The 14,215-nt window shown below is 45.8% G+C and overlaps 1 protein-coding gene across 1 annotated transcript in view; it reads right to left on the minus strand.

The window, feature by feature from the left end:
• Positions 1-801: 801 nt before the first annotated feature.
• MRPL21 (mitochondrial ribosomal protein L21) overlaps positions 802-14,215 on the minus strand; it is a 78,171-nt gene continuing 64,757 nt past the window's right edge. The window contains exon 7 of the mRNA XM_075325332.1: positions 802-1,977. Within this exon, the coding sequence (XP_075181447.1) occupies positions 1,958-1,977 (20 nt within the window). The 3' untranslated portion in view covers positions 802-1,957. The remainder of the gene's footprint in view (positions 1,978-14,215) is intronic.

Raw genomic sequence — 14,215 nt, forward strand, 5'->3', positions numbered from 1 at the left:
TGCATGCTACACACCTGCCTTTTTTGCTACGCAATCCTAATTGCAAACTGTGCTGCCACTGTTAGGGGCATACTAAAATTGACTGGGAAAGTCAGTGTTGGTTCTTCAGCTGTCAATAAAGCTAGACCACCTCTGCAATCTACACCACCTCTCCAAATTTGCTACCACATTTTAAGTGTCCAATCTTGTTGCTAACAAAATGAGTGGCAAAAGGACAGATGCTGGTGGAAAGGTGAACAGGCGTGTTGGAAAAGGAAAAAAAGTTTGTGTCCGTGGGGTACATGGGAAAGCTACATTAACATCTGCTGAAGAAAGGCCATCTTCCAGCAAAAGTAAGATGTCTACTACTCTCCGTGGACAATCGGATGTGCTACCTTTTTTAAGGAACCGAACACCTGTAACAAAGATAGATGATGCACAAAAAAAGAACATGCTTGAATGGATCTGAAGTGCTCCAACAAGTGGCCTCTCCTCCACCCCAACTTCAACATCCAAAAAACAACAGTCCTCTGAGTTGTCACCCCAATCGCACTTGCTTTCTCCCAGCTCTCAAATCTCCACCCACTCTGCAGAGTATGGTGTAACAGAGATGGCTGAGTCTGCAGAGCTGTTCAGTCACACTATAGCCTGGGAATCAGAGGTCTGCTCCCAAGCTACAGTGAGTACAGAACAGGAAATGGTCTGCAGTGATTCCCAGAAGCTTTGTGAGTCAGATTCAGGCCCTGATGACCAAGTTTCTGAGCATAATGTAGACCCTCATTCCCAAACACTGAAACAAAATGTGGAAACCATACAATGGAGTCAAATAATCCAAAAATCTTTATTCATCAAAGTCACAAGACAACCAATAAAAGGAATTGTAAACAATTCCAAATTACCATGACATAATAAAAGAGAACAATAAGAGGACCTCGCCTACGTGGGGACCAGTACCTTTATAATACTGAATAACTGAAGTTGGAATAATAATATCTTAAATAATGTGATGACAACAAGTAAATCTCAGTCATTCACATATAAGAATCCCCTCCCAGGTAGACAGTTGTATGGCATGAGGTAGGGAATATCCCCCTAAGCTCCTGGCACTACCCTATCCAGGATAATGCAATCATATAATCGCCAATTTACATACCAGCACTCCAGAGGGGAGAACAAAGAAGGTCCACGGTCCGCTCCCAACAGCCGTTTCGGATTACCTTTATCAAGGGACACCGCACGTTATCATATTCCCCACATTCCCACCCATAAATAGTGTAAGTCATTAGTCATCACCACGTCCAGCCGCGTTTACGCCCGCGCCTCCGTACACACCCCCGGATATGACGTGCACTCCAGCCGGCGGCGGGAGGTGACGTGCCACGCATGCGTCGGGGAAATTTCCCCGTGACGTCATTAACGCATGCATGGCACCACCTATGATGCCGCCAGGTGAGCGCACCCGGAAGTTGCGATGAGGAACGTACCGTATGCGATAATGGACTAGGTGATGATAGCATGGAGAGGTCAGGCAAGCATATTAGAGTTGCGTGGAGGTCAAAGTGGACCACATATAACAAATGCTGCTTTAAATCCCTAAGAATTCGGAAGCAGAGCAAGGCATCATACATATCCATCCCATTCAACAAAAATGATACAGTGATCTGCCTTCTTCACCTCCTATACATATCAACTATAGGTATAGTATACCCAAGCTATATAGCATATTAATATCAAAACCTAGTTTTAGAAATAGTATAGGATAAGTGACCAGTAATATTTGATGACAGTCCAAGTCACTAGGCACAGTCTCAGACTCAGACTCAAACACATAGTTCCGATGACAAGTTCCACATTAGGAGCAAAGCAGTCAATTCAATGCCGGCACCGGAATTTCTCCATATCGTTAACCAATGATGATATCAGCCACAATCCAGGGACTGGAACTCAAATCGGGGTAGGGGAAGAATTGAGGGATTAGTCAAATCCTCAGGTGGAATTCTAAAAAAACATAAAGACAACATGCAATTAAAATACAACATAATGACAAATGAATAGAGAGAATCATAAAATTACTCCCACTTATATTAGGGGGGTAAAAGGAGGACGGAGAGCTACTAGGCTATGAAAAGATCACCTACAACTATGTGTGCCGGAAAGGGGCAAAACTTAACTGTTCATTAAGGCCCTCCGGGGACAAGGTCCCAAGGGTAAAAATCCACCGACTCTCTAATTTGGAGAGGGCCAATTTAAGGTTACCACCCCGGATCCCACTGCTGACCAGGTCAATCCCCACCACCCTTAGTCCAGTAGGATCGCAATTATGGTGGGCCTTGAAGTGCCTGGGGAGAGTGGGGTCCGTTACTGATGGGGCCTTAAGGATGTCTCTAACGTGTTCGCGGATACGAACCCTTAGTTGTCTGGTGGTCAAACCTACATAAACCAAGTTACAGGGGCATGTAGCCTGGTAGATCACATGCGTGCTACCGCATAACATATATCTCTTAATGCGGAAGGATCTTTTACCGTCAGCCGAGGAAAATTCCCTGCCCCTCATGATATTTCCAGACTTACAGGTTATACATTCCCCACATGTGTAACATCCCACTCTTGGGGGACCGGATCCAAAGGGGCCAGTTGGATTCCTAGCCACGTAGTGGCTGTCCACCAAGAGATCCCGTAGGCTCCTGCCCCTCCTAGACGTCACAGGAGGAAAAGCAGGTAGATCTCTGGACAGCACTGGATCCGTGTGTAGGACTGACCAGTGCTTGGACAAAGCCCCCTTTATCCGTCCCCACTGCCCATTAAAGGTCGAGATGAATCTTGTCTGATTACCTCCTACATCCAAGGTCCTAGGATTAATGCCATACAGAAGTTGTCCCCGGGAGGTCTGCTTGGCTCTCTGATATCCCAACTTGATCCCCCGGGTGCCATATCCCCTGTCCCTAAACCTCACCTTAAGATCTTCAGCCTGACTTTCAAACCTCTGAGGGGTAGAACAAATCCTTCTAGCCCTCAGAAATTGTCCAGTGGGAATGGCTTTGATGGTTGATCACTGGTGGGCAGATGACGCATGTAAAAGTGCATTAACCGCAGTAGTTTTTCTGTACAGATCAGTTTCAATTGAGCCATCCTCACCAACCTCCACCACAACATCTAGGAAATCATTCCCAAACAGTAACACCTGTTGGTAGAGACAATGAGGAACATACTGATAACACGGAGACGCAGATACCTGATTGGGATGACAACTTAACTATTCAGTCAGGGCAGGAAGAGGTTAGGTCTGAGGGCGAAGGGAGTGCAAACACAATGCATGATGATGAAGTTCTAGATCCCACTTACTGTCAACCCACAGTCAGGCACTCGAGGAGGTCACCAGAGGCGGTGGAGGAGGATGCGACTGACGACGAAGTTACCTTGCGCCTTCCTGGACAGAGTCGGAGTACTGGAAGCACGTCAACAACTGCATCCTCAGCCCCAACTCTGCCTCTGAGCACAAGTCGGGGTGGCTCTGCAGGTTGCATGGGCTCTAAGCCTTGCCTAGCCTGGTCCTTTTTTGACATCGCAAAGGATCACCCAGATCATGTGATCTGTAAGATTTGTCGCCAATCTATAAGTAGAGGCCAAAACCTCACTAGTTTGACAACTTCTTCCATGAATCGTCACATGAATAACAAGCATAAGTCCCAGTGGGAAGCTAACTGTGCTACAATGCGGCCTAGCAGACCGGGCCAACCACAGTCTGCCCCTTCAAGTGCATCCGCGTCCTCTTCATCCTCTATGACTGTGGGGACAGCTGTCACACATGTTTTTCCACGCAGACCTTCCACCTCTTTAACCGCAACAGGCAGTTTGCTTGGCAGGTCATCAGTTGTTTTGGAAGGGGAAACAAGTGCTGGTGTAGAGCTCTCTCAGACATCAAGAGCACCAAGTTTAGATGAAGGCAACATCATGTCTCCGCCTGCACGTTCCTCACAGACCTGCAGTTTTCCAGGAACATCCTACTCAAAACCGTCTCCACACAACAGCCAGATTTCGGTCCCACAGATGTGGACAAATAAAAGGCCATTTCCTCCGAGCCATGACAAAGCTAAGAGGTTGACTTTCACCCTCTGTAAGCTCTTGGCTGCCGAAATGCTGCCTTTACGCCTGGTGGACACAGAGGATTTTCGAGACCTTATGTCAGTCCCAGTGCCCCAGCACCAGATGCCCAGTCGCCACTACTTCTCCAAGAAAGGTGTGCCTGCGCTACACCAGCATGTCGCACACAACATGACCGCTTCCTTGAGAAACTTTGTGTGTGACAGGGTGCATTTCACCACCGATACTTGGACCAGTAAGCATGTACAGGGGCGTTACATGTCGCTGACTGGGCACTGTGTAACTATGGTGAGAGATGGAGAAGGGTCTGCTGAACAAGTCTTGCCGTCCCCACGACTTGTGCGTCAATCCTCTGTATATAGAAATTCCTCCACTGCTTCTCCCCCTTCAACCTCGTCTGGGTCCTCCACCCCAAGGCTGCCTGGTCAGGCCACCCGCGTTGTAACTGCGCACATGGAATCTCGCACACCTCCTTACTATGCTGGCAGCAGAGCTCAACGGCATCAGGTGGTCTTTACCTTGAAATGTCTTGGAAATAAGAGTCACACAGCTGAGGAGTTGTGGTCAGCTCTTGCGAGCGAGTTTAGTAAATGGTTGTCTCCACTCAACCTGCAGCCTGGGAAGGCCGTGTGCGACAATGCTGCAAACCTGGGTGTGGCGCTACGCCGGGGTAAGGTGACACACGTGCCTTGTATGGCTCACGTGTTGAACCTTGTTGTCCAGCAATTTTTAACACACTATCCTGGCCTAGATGGGCTTCTGCACAGGGCACGGTCACTCTCTGCTCACTTCCGCCATTCAACCGCTGCAGCTGACTGACTTGCATCGCTCCAGACGTCTTTCGGCCTGCCGGTTCATCGCCTGAAATGCGATGTGCCGACACGCTGGAATTGGACTCTCCACATGTTGCAGCGACTGTGGCAACACTGCCGAGCCCTGGTGCAATACGTTATGACATATAGCATGGGCCAACGAGATGCAGAGGTGGGGCAGATCACACTGCTGGAGTGGTCTCAGATCGAGGACCTATGCACCCTTCTGCACATTTTCGACATGGCGACGAATATGTTTAGCGCTGACAATGCCATTATCAGCATGACAATTCCAGTCATTTACATGCTGGAGCACACGCTAAACACTATTCGGAGTCAGGGGGTGGGTCAAAAGGAAGGGGAGGAAGTACAGGAGGATTCATATGCGCAAGGGATACCAACATCTACAAGGTTCAGACGTTCAGCATCACCAAGGCGGCAGGCATGGGACGGTGGGGGAGAGGGATTAACAAGGGCACATGGTAGCAGCCAAAATGTTGAGGAAGGTGCAGGAGACCAGGAAGAAATGGAGGACGAACTCTCAATGAGCATGGAAGACTCAGCAGATGAGGGAGACCTTGGTCAAATTTTGGTTGAATGAGGTTGGGGGAGATGTCAGAGGAAGAAAGCACGGTTATGACCTCTATGCCACAAACACAGCGAGGACTTGGTCCGCATGGATGCGCAAGACACGAGCGGCTTCTTGCTGCACTACCTACAACATGACCCTCGGATTGTCCGAATTAGAAGTAATGATGACTACTGGGTTGCTACACTATTAGATCCCTGGTACATGTCCAAATTTGGCGAAATAATTCCAGCCATAGAAAGGGACGCACGTATGCAGGAGTATCAGCAGAAGCTGTTAATCATAGCTCGGCTTTTTTACCAAACACCAGTGGTGCACGGAGTGAATCTCCCAGTTGTAACTTTCCAAGCATGGGTCTGTCTCGTCATTATCAGTCAAACCGTACCAGTAACACAGTATCGGTGCTGGTAACAGCAATTTTATGGAATTGTTTCATAATTTTTTTTAGACCATCCAATGCAAGGCCATAAGAGACAAGAAGTCTGACACATAGTCAACAGCTGGAGAGGATGATACAGGAGTATCTCCAAATGAACATCGATGCCATGACTTTGCAACTGGAGCCTTGCTCATTTTGGGCTTCAAATCTTGAAAAATGGCCTGAGCTCACCACTTACGCCTTGGAGATCTTGTCGTGTCCCGCAGCCAGCGTTGTCTCTGAACGTGTCTTTAGTGCTGCTGGGTGTGTGCTGACAGATAAGCGCACACGTCTGTCCAGTGACAATGTGGACAGACTAACGTTCATCAAGACGAACAAGTCATGGATCCGCAAGGACTTTACTACCCCTGTGTCATCCTGGGGAGAGTAAAGGCTGGCATATTTTGGAATGTGCTTGATGCAAATCAACCTGTCAAGTTTGCAACTGGGGCACAAGTGATGCCACTGAAATGGTGTCTGTGAAGCCCAATTTTTGAAAAAAAGGGAGACTCTGCTTGGAGTCCCCTTGCTATGTTTTTAAAAATGAGCCAAGATGAACAAGTCATGGATCAGCAAGGACTTTGCTACCTACCCCGGTGTCATCCTGGGGACAGTTAAGGCTGGCATATTTTTGACTGTGCTTGATGCAAATCTACCTGTCAAGTTTGCAACTGGGGCACAAGTGATGCCACTGAAGTGGTGTCTGTGGGGCCCAATTTTTGGAAAAAAGAGAGACATGACATGCCTATATCTGTGTCTCCTCCTCTTTTTCCTCGTCCAGCTGATTTGTTTTCACATGAGTATATGTCCTTGTCACTTTCCCATGTGTTTGTGGTGTCTTGGGAGTTGTTTGTCACCTTTTGGACATCTTTGAAGGCGTTTTTTATGTTTTTGTTTGCCTCCCATTGTTTTCAATGGGGTTCGAGAGGTTCGTCGAACGTTCATCGAACGGGGCCTCCGTTCAACGAAACTAACCGAACTCGAGCCTTCAGAGGTTCACTCATCTCTATTTATTACTAGTTGCATACAGTATTTCTTTCACATCATTGCTGTGGGCACAATACTTGGACATTGTAGGTATGGAATATTTGACTTCAAAGCACACATACAGCAGACAACTCTATGGTTCCTGGTACTACCGCTGGATGTTCCAATGTCCTGTCCCTCACTATCTGGCACTAGTAAAGTCATGGAGTCCCACATAACCATGGTCATCTTCAACCCTTGGGGTCCCTCTCCTGCTAATGGTTTCTGACCGCCTTTCGACAAAGCTCACCTACTAGGTTTCTCCCTGGTTAATTCCTTGTCCAAGTCTATGTCAGGCCTCCGCTATAGGACTAATACAGCTGTTGCAAGCCAAGTCGCCCGGGCTGAAGTCTGGTACGTACTACGGTGGGATGGGATACTCTGCTATCCAGTCCAGTGTTTGAGTCTCTAAGACGGTGTTTTGGCCTTGCCACAACCACCCCATCTCTTAGCCTCCGGCGTTCAGTTGGCTTGCATACTCTTGTTTCAACTTAAAAGGAACCAATCACCAGGATTTTTGTATATAACTTAAAGCCAGTGCTGTACTGGCACTATCAGGCAGAGTCTATACATACCTTTAGTGGTCAGCTCTTACTTTCTTGGATTTCAAAACCTATATATCCGAGATAACCACTAAAGGTATGCAGAGAATCAGCCTGATAGTGCAAGTATAGCACTGGCTTTAGGTTATATATGAAAATCCTCATGATTAATTCCCTTTAACTCTACTCTCCTGCCTACTGTCTGTGCACGACTACTTTATATCTAACTCCTCCCATTATTCTTAACCGTTTACTATCTCACTGCCCCTGTCGCTAGGCAACCTGCAATAATACCTTGCTAAGGCGCTATACCTAAAACTGGCCACTATATGGGCACATACAGAAAATAAGCAATCACACATTATTCACATCAACACTATTTTCGTCATTGTCTTGTGGCGGCGATTGAGGTCTTCACAGTGGGGCCTATAAAGCCCAGCACCCCCTTACATAGACAAGCCTTTTCTCTCCACCTGCAACCAAGGGCGGGATTCAAATTTTTAACAACAGGTTCTCTGTAAACCCCGCCCAGTTGAAAACCACACCCATTTTGTTAGCCACACCCATTTACACGCACTTTCCTCAACTAAAAAATACAAGTAATTTAAAGTAAAATCTTTCTCCTTCTTCCCCTCCTCTACCTTCACTCTCCTGTCCAACACCAGTTGTTCCAGTCACTGTCAGTCATACTGTATTAAACGGTTTTTCTACAATTTAAAATTATTACTAAAGGAGCCCTGCTAAAATTGGAATGGACGACCTTCCCCATACAGATCTCATCCCATGTGGTCTCGTCTCTTTCCTCTGCAGATCCCATCCCATAATGGCCCCTTTCCCCTGCAGATCCCATCCCATTATGGTCTTTTTCCCCTGCAGATCCCATCATGGCTTCTTTTCCCAGCAGATCTTATCCCATGTTCCTTTTCCCATATTGCTCCCATCTATGTGGCCTCCTCTCCCCATATAGCTCCCATCTATGCGGCCTCCTCTCCCCATGTAGCTCCCATCTATGCGGCCTCCTCTCTCCATGTAGCTCCCATCTATGCGGTCTCCTCTCCCCATATAGCTCCCATCTATGCAGCCTCCTCTCCCCATATAGCTGCCATCTTTTGCGGCCCCTCTCCCCATATAGCTCTCATCTTATGCAGCTCCTCTCCCCATATAAAATATTATGTATTGCAAAGTGTGCACAGTACCAACATTCCAAGCTGTACTATTGAAAAAATGAGATTTTTGGCAAAAAATTGCAATTTTTCGAGCCACCCCGCCAACGTCACGGCAAATCTCCTGGGGCAGTCCTAACACTAAAATATTTTTATTTAAAGTGTGCCATGTGGCCTCACATATGCAAAATTAGGACTGCACAGCACGTACCTTGTGCTTTTCAGTCACCGTCTCCATGACTGATTCATGGTTGTGGGCGGGACAGGCCCGAGCACATGCTGCTTAGAATAAATAGCCAGTGGACGGCTATGGCTATTTATTTTGCCAAAAATCTCATTTTTTCAATAGTACAGCTTGGAATGTTGGTACTGTGCACACTTTGCAATACATAATATTTTTGAGTGGAGGTTGTTTTTATGCTGTTTTTTCTTGTTATATAGGGTCCCAGTTGATTCTCATCTTGCAGTGCACCTCATGTTTATTTTTCCATCTGTCCTGATTTTTGGCGGTTGGTGGCTGTTCACACTGGCCATCCAACCCCGTCCACTGGCTATTTATTCTAAGCAGCATGTGCTCGGGCCTGTCCCGCCCACAACCATGAATCAGTCATGGAGACGGTGACTGAAAAGCACAAGGTACGTGCTGTGCAGTCCTAATTTTGCATATGTGAGGCCACATGGCACACTTTAAATAAAAATATTTTAGTGTTAGGACTGCCCCAGGAGATTTGCCGTGACGTTGGCGGGGTGGCTCGAAAAATTGCAATTTTTTGCCAAAAATCTCATTTTTTCAATAGTACAGCTTGGAATGTTGGTACTGTGCACACTTTGCAATACATAATATTTTTGAGTGGAGGTTGTTTTTATGCTGTTTTTTCTTGTTATATAGGGTCCCAGTTGATTCTCATCTTGCAGTGCACCTCATGTTTATTTTTCCATCTGTCCTGATTTTTGGCGGTTGGTGGCTGTTCACACTGGCCATCCAACCCCGTCCACTGGCTATTTATTCTAAGCAGCATGTGCTCGGGCCTGTCCCGCCCACAACCATGAATCAGTCATGGAGACGGTGACTGAAAAGCACAAGGTACGTGCTGTGCAGTCCTAATTTTGCATATGTGAGGCCACATGGCACACTTTAAATAAAAATATTTTAGTGTTAGGACTGCCCCAGGAGATTTGCCGTGACGTTGGCGGGGTGGCTCGAAAAATTGCAATTTTTTGCCAAAAATCTCATTTTTTCAATAGTACAGCTTGGAATGTTGGTACTGTGCACACTTTGCAATACATAATATTTTTGAGTGGAGGTTGTTTTTATGCTGTTTTTTCTTGTTATATAGGGTCCCAGTTGATTCTCATCTTGCAGTGCACCTCATGTTTATTTTTCCATCTGTCCTGATTTTTGGCGGTTGGTGGCTGTTCACACTGGCCATCCAACCCCGTCCACTGGCTATTTATTCTAAGCAGCATGTGCTCGGGCCTGTCCCGCCCACAACCATGAATCAGTCATGGAGACGGTGACTGAAAAGCACAAGGTACGTGCTGTGCAGTCCTAATTTTGCATATGTGAGGCCACATGGCACACTTTAAATAAAAATATTTTAGTGTTAGGACTGCCCCAGGAGATTTGCCGTGACGTTGGCGGGGTGGCTCGAAAAATTGCAATTTTTTGCCAAAAATCTCATTTTTTCAATAGTACAGCTTGGAATGTTGGTACTGTGCACACTTTGCAATACATAATATTTTTGAGTGGAGGTTGTTTTTATGCTGTTTTTTCTTGTTATATAGGGTCCCCCTCTCCCCATATAGCTGCCATCTTTTGCGGCCTCCTCTCCCCATATAGCTCCCATCTTTATGCGGCCCCTTTCCCCATATAGCTACCATCTATGCAGCCTCCTCTCCCCATATAACTGCCATCTTTGCGGCCTCCTCTCCCCATATAGCTCCCATCTTTATGTGGCCCCCTTTCCCCATATAGCTGCCATATTATGCTTCCCCTCTCCCGCATCTCGGCTCACTGAGCGCTTATGTGCTCCAAGCACTGGCGGCCTCCCCTGTCTTCCGTCCTCCTCCGCGGCTCTCTGCACACTGACGCTGACAGACGGCAGTAGGAGGAGCTACCTCCTCACACTGCCGTGACCTCTGCAGCGTCAGCGCGTCGCTGCATGCCGGGTCAGGGAGCAGACAGGCTCCACTGTACCCGAAAGTGTGGCACGTACGGAGGTACTGGGATTCATTTGTGCTAGTGTCTTAAAGAGTAACAAGTATAATGGAAGTCAATGGGAAATTCGAGCATTTTTCCAAAAGACTCTAACAGGAGGGCTGAGTGGACTAGAAAATCGTTGAAATGGATCTAAACAGTGCACAAATGGAATGGGAACAGCAGAGGGAACATGCTTTTATGCATTTCTGACTCCCAGTTCACTGCTGGGAACTAGATAAATCAATCATTTAAAAATAATGACATGAGGACTCCCCATTTTTCATATCCAGGTAAGGTAAAGGAGACATCTGAGGACTGGTATTATCAGGCTGGGAAAGTCCATGGTTATTTGGCCCTTCCTAGCCTAAAGACACCAGCCCACATCATATTGGATGTGCCAATTCTGATGCTTTGCCTGTCACTGTACTTTACTGCTATTCACAGTCGTCGAAGCTGTATTCGGGGATCGTGGACTACAATGGAGGAGCTTTGTGGGAACATTTTTTTTTTTTTTTTTTTTTAAGAAATTGGTGAACGAGAGATATTGTGGGGGGAGTCTTTATTCAAACAAACTCCACTCCATTACTAACCCCAGGACTTGATTCTAGTTGATATCAACCCCCACAAATATTACCCTGATTGCCACCACACCAGAGCAATCAGGAAGAGTCGGGTAAAGCTCCAGAATTGGCGCATCTGATATGATGTGCTATTTCTGTGGTAGCTGCATGCTGGTATTTTTAGGCTGGGAAGAGACAAATAAAAATAGGCCTTCCCAGCCTAATAATATTAGTCCCCAGCTGTCTGCTTTACCCCAGCTGGTTATCAAAAATAGAGGGGACCCCATGCTGTTTTATTAAATTATTTATTACGTTAAACAGTGCTAAAAACAAACCTTTATTACCACATGGCAGGCACTAAAGGGTGCAAGTGTACATACCCTGAGCAAACCTCAACTCTCCATCCTATATCAACTCTCCCTGAACTGTGTTCCAGAGAACAGTGTGCCAAACATCACATCCCCAGATCTCACATAAGACCTGAGCTATTGGTCTATGATTAAGGGTGCAATAGGCGTCAAAAACGCGTCAGAGGAATGGCTTTCACAAGCCGAGATAGTGGTTTTTAACCATGTCTGAATAAAAAGGAATATTATATTTGGTAGTATCCTCAATTTTATTTTTCTTTGGGAATATGTCTTTCTGAATTTACTGTATGGGGCTGTAGTGTATATGAGGAGCAGAACCTGATTTTTATTTGCAGTGAGTCTCTTTTGGACTTTTATCTCTTTTATTCAATATCAATGGAACTAGTTGATATTGGTGTGTTCAGTCAGAATTACTCTAATGTGTATGGAGGCTTTAATTCCTGTATAATTTGCATGGTTTCCATGTTAACTCCCTCCCTTAACCTATTGATAACATTTGATAACTGGAGAGTTTTAAAGCTGGGCCCCTAGTGATCATCTAGTTTCCAACTTGGTTTTAATTTAACAAAACATGATCTTTAGGAAACCACTTATTTAATGGTGAAGCAACTTGTTCATGTTTTTTTTTTCAACTTGTTCATGTTTTTCATGTCCGAACTAATGCCTCTATGTACTCCAACATGTAATCGCCAGTCCTCTCAAGTCCACACTTACTCATTCCTCATCCAATCGACTTCAATACTTCTACCGACTATCCTCCATCCTCTGGAATTCGGTGCCCCAACATGTCCAATTATCTGCTACACTCACAAGCTTCAAACAGAACTTGAAAACCCATCTCTTCAAGAAAGCTTACAGCCGGCAATGACCCCACTACCTGCTCGCCACTGAAGCTGCCGCCAGCCAGCCATCCTCCTGTCTTCTTTCCCCCCCCCATTATCCTGTATAATGTAAGCCCGCGATGGCAGGGCCCTCCCCCCTGTACCAGTCTAATTTAGATCCGTATTTTGTATGTAACCCCTGCTCATGGAATCAATGGTGCTCAATAAATAAATAATAATAAATAATAATCTTATGGATATCATTAAAACTTGTTAGAGCTTAAGGCCATTCAGCAAGTGCTCACTCTGTGATCATAACCATTATACTGTCCACTACAGAGCAATTTATTGACAAAGGAAGGAACTCATCAAAATATAATAATACAATCCTTAGAATCTTGTAACATTTTTGTAAATCATTTCTCCCACATTGCTTGTTTCCGCAGTAGATTCCTTATTTTTAAGCAAGCCTCTCTTAGTAGTTAACATTCTTTCCGTATTCTCTGCATGATAAGCAATGGCATTGTCCACTTATGCCCACAATGTGCTTCTTGGAAATTCCTAAACACTTGGAATTCTTTTTCTATTGATATATTATGTATATGAATTCCAATGCAAGATTTCCGATCATAACCTATTGTAACTGCTGGTAGATCATCAACTGATGGCATTTATTATAGCGATACTTGTATTTGTAACTATCCAAATTTCTTTTAAACAGCAGCTCTATCTCTCTGATCATAACATGTATTTGTGCCGTAGCTGTAGGTTGCCATCTGCTTGATTTATCCGAGAAGCAACGTTTCAGAATGTCTTGTCCAGTTTTCAGATTAATTGCAAGAATTTTGGCAAACAGTCTCTATACAAAGTAAAAATACGTAAAAAGCATGATATTGTTAGTTTTCCTTTTTTATGGAGCACATGTGTATGTTAAGGAAATTAAACAAATATACTATTAGGGGCTTTCTAAAACACTTGGGAGGTGGAGCATTACAGATTTAAAGGCTATAGACATCTTTTGAAGAAAAGAAAAAAATTTAATGGCTACAATGGGATTTCATCCAGAATGTTGTACCGTTTGCCTTCTGATAACATTCAATTTCCCAGCAGAACTTGCTTCTCAGTGCTGCAGACCTTTCTCCCTTATGTGCTCCTGATTAGTCTCACATCTCAAGCTAATCTAAAGGCGTCGTCACACAGTACGATATATCGTGCAATCGCATGAGCGATCGCACCCGCCCCCGTCGTTTGTGCGTCACGGGCAATTCGTTGCCCGTGGCGCACAATGTCGTTAACCTCCGTCACACGTACTTACCTCCCTACAGACGGCGCTGTGGGCGGCAAACATCCTCTTCCTGAAGGAGGAGGGACGTTCGACGTCACAGCGACGTCACACAGCGGCCGGCCAATAGAAGCGGAGGGGCGGAGATGAGCAGGACGTAACACCACGCCCACCTCCTTTCCTCCGCATTGCCGGCGGATGCAGGTAAGCTGTGTTCGTTGTTCCCGGGGTGTTACACGTAGTGATGTGTGCTGCCTCGGGAACGATGAACAACCGGAACACAGAAAAAGGAACGACATTATGAAAATGAACGACGTGTCAACGAGCAACGATAAGGTGAGTATTTTTGCTCGT

The sequence above is a fragment of the Anomaloglossus baeobatrachus genome, chromosome 10, assembly GCF_048569485.1.
Source record: "Anomaloglossus baeobatrachus isolate aAnoBae1 chromosome 10, aAnoBae1.hap1, whole genome shotgun sequence".
Lineage (NCBI taxonomy): Eukaryota > Metazoa > Chordata > Amphibia > Anura > Aromobatidae > Anomaloglossus > Anomaloglossus baeobatrachus.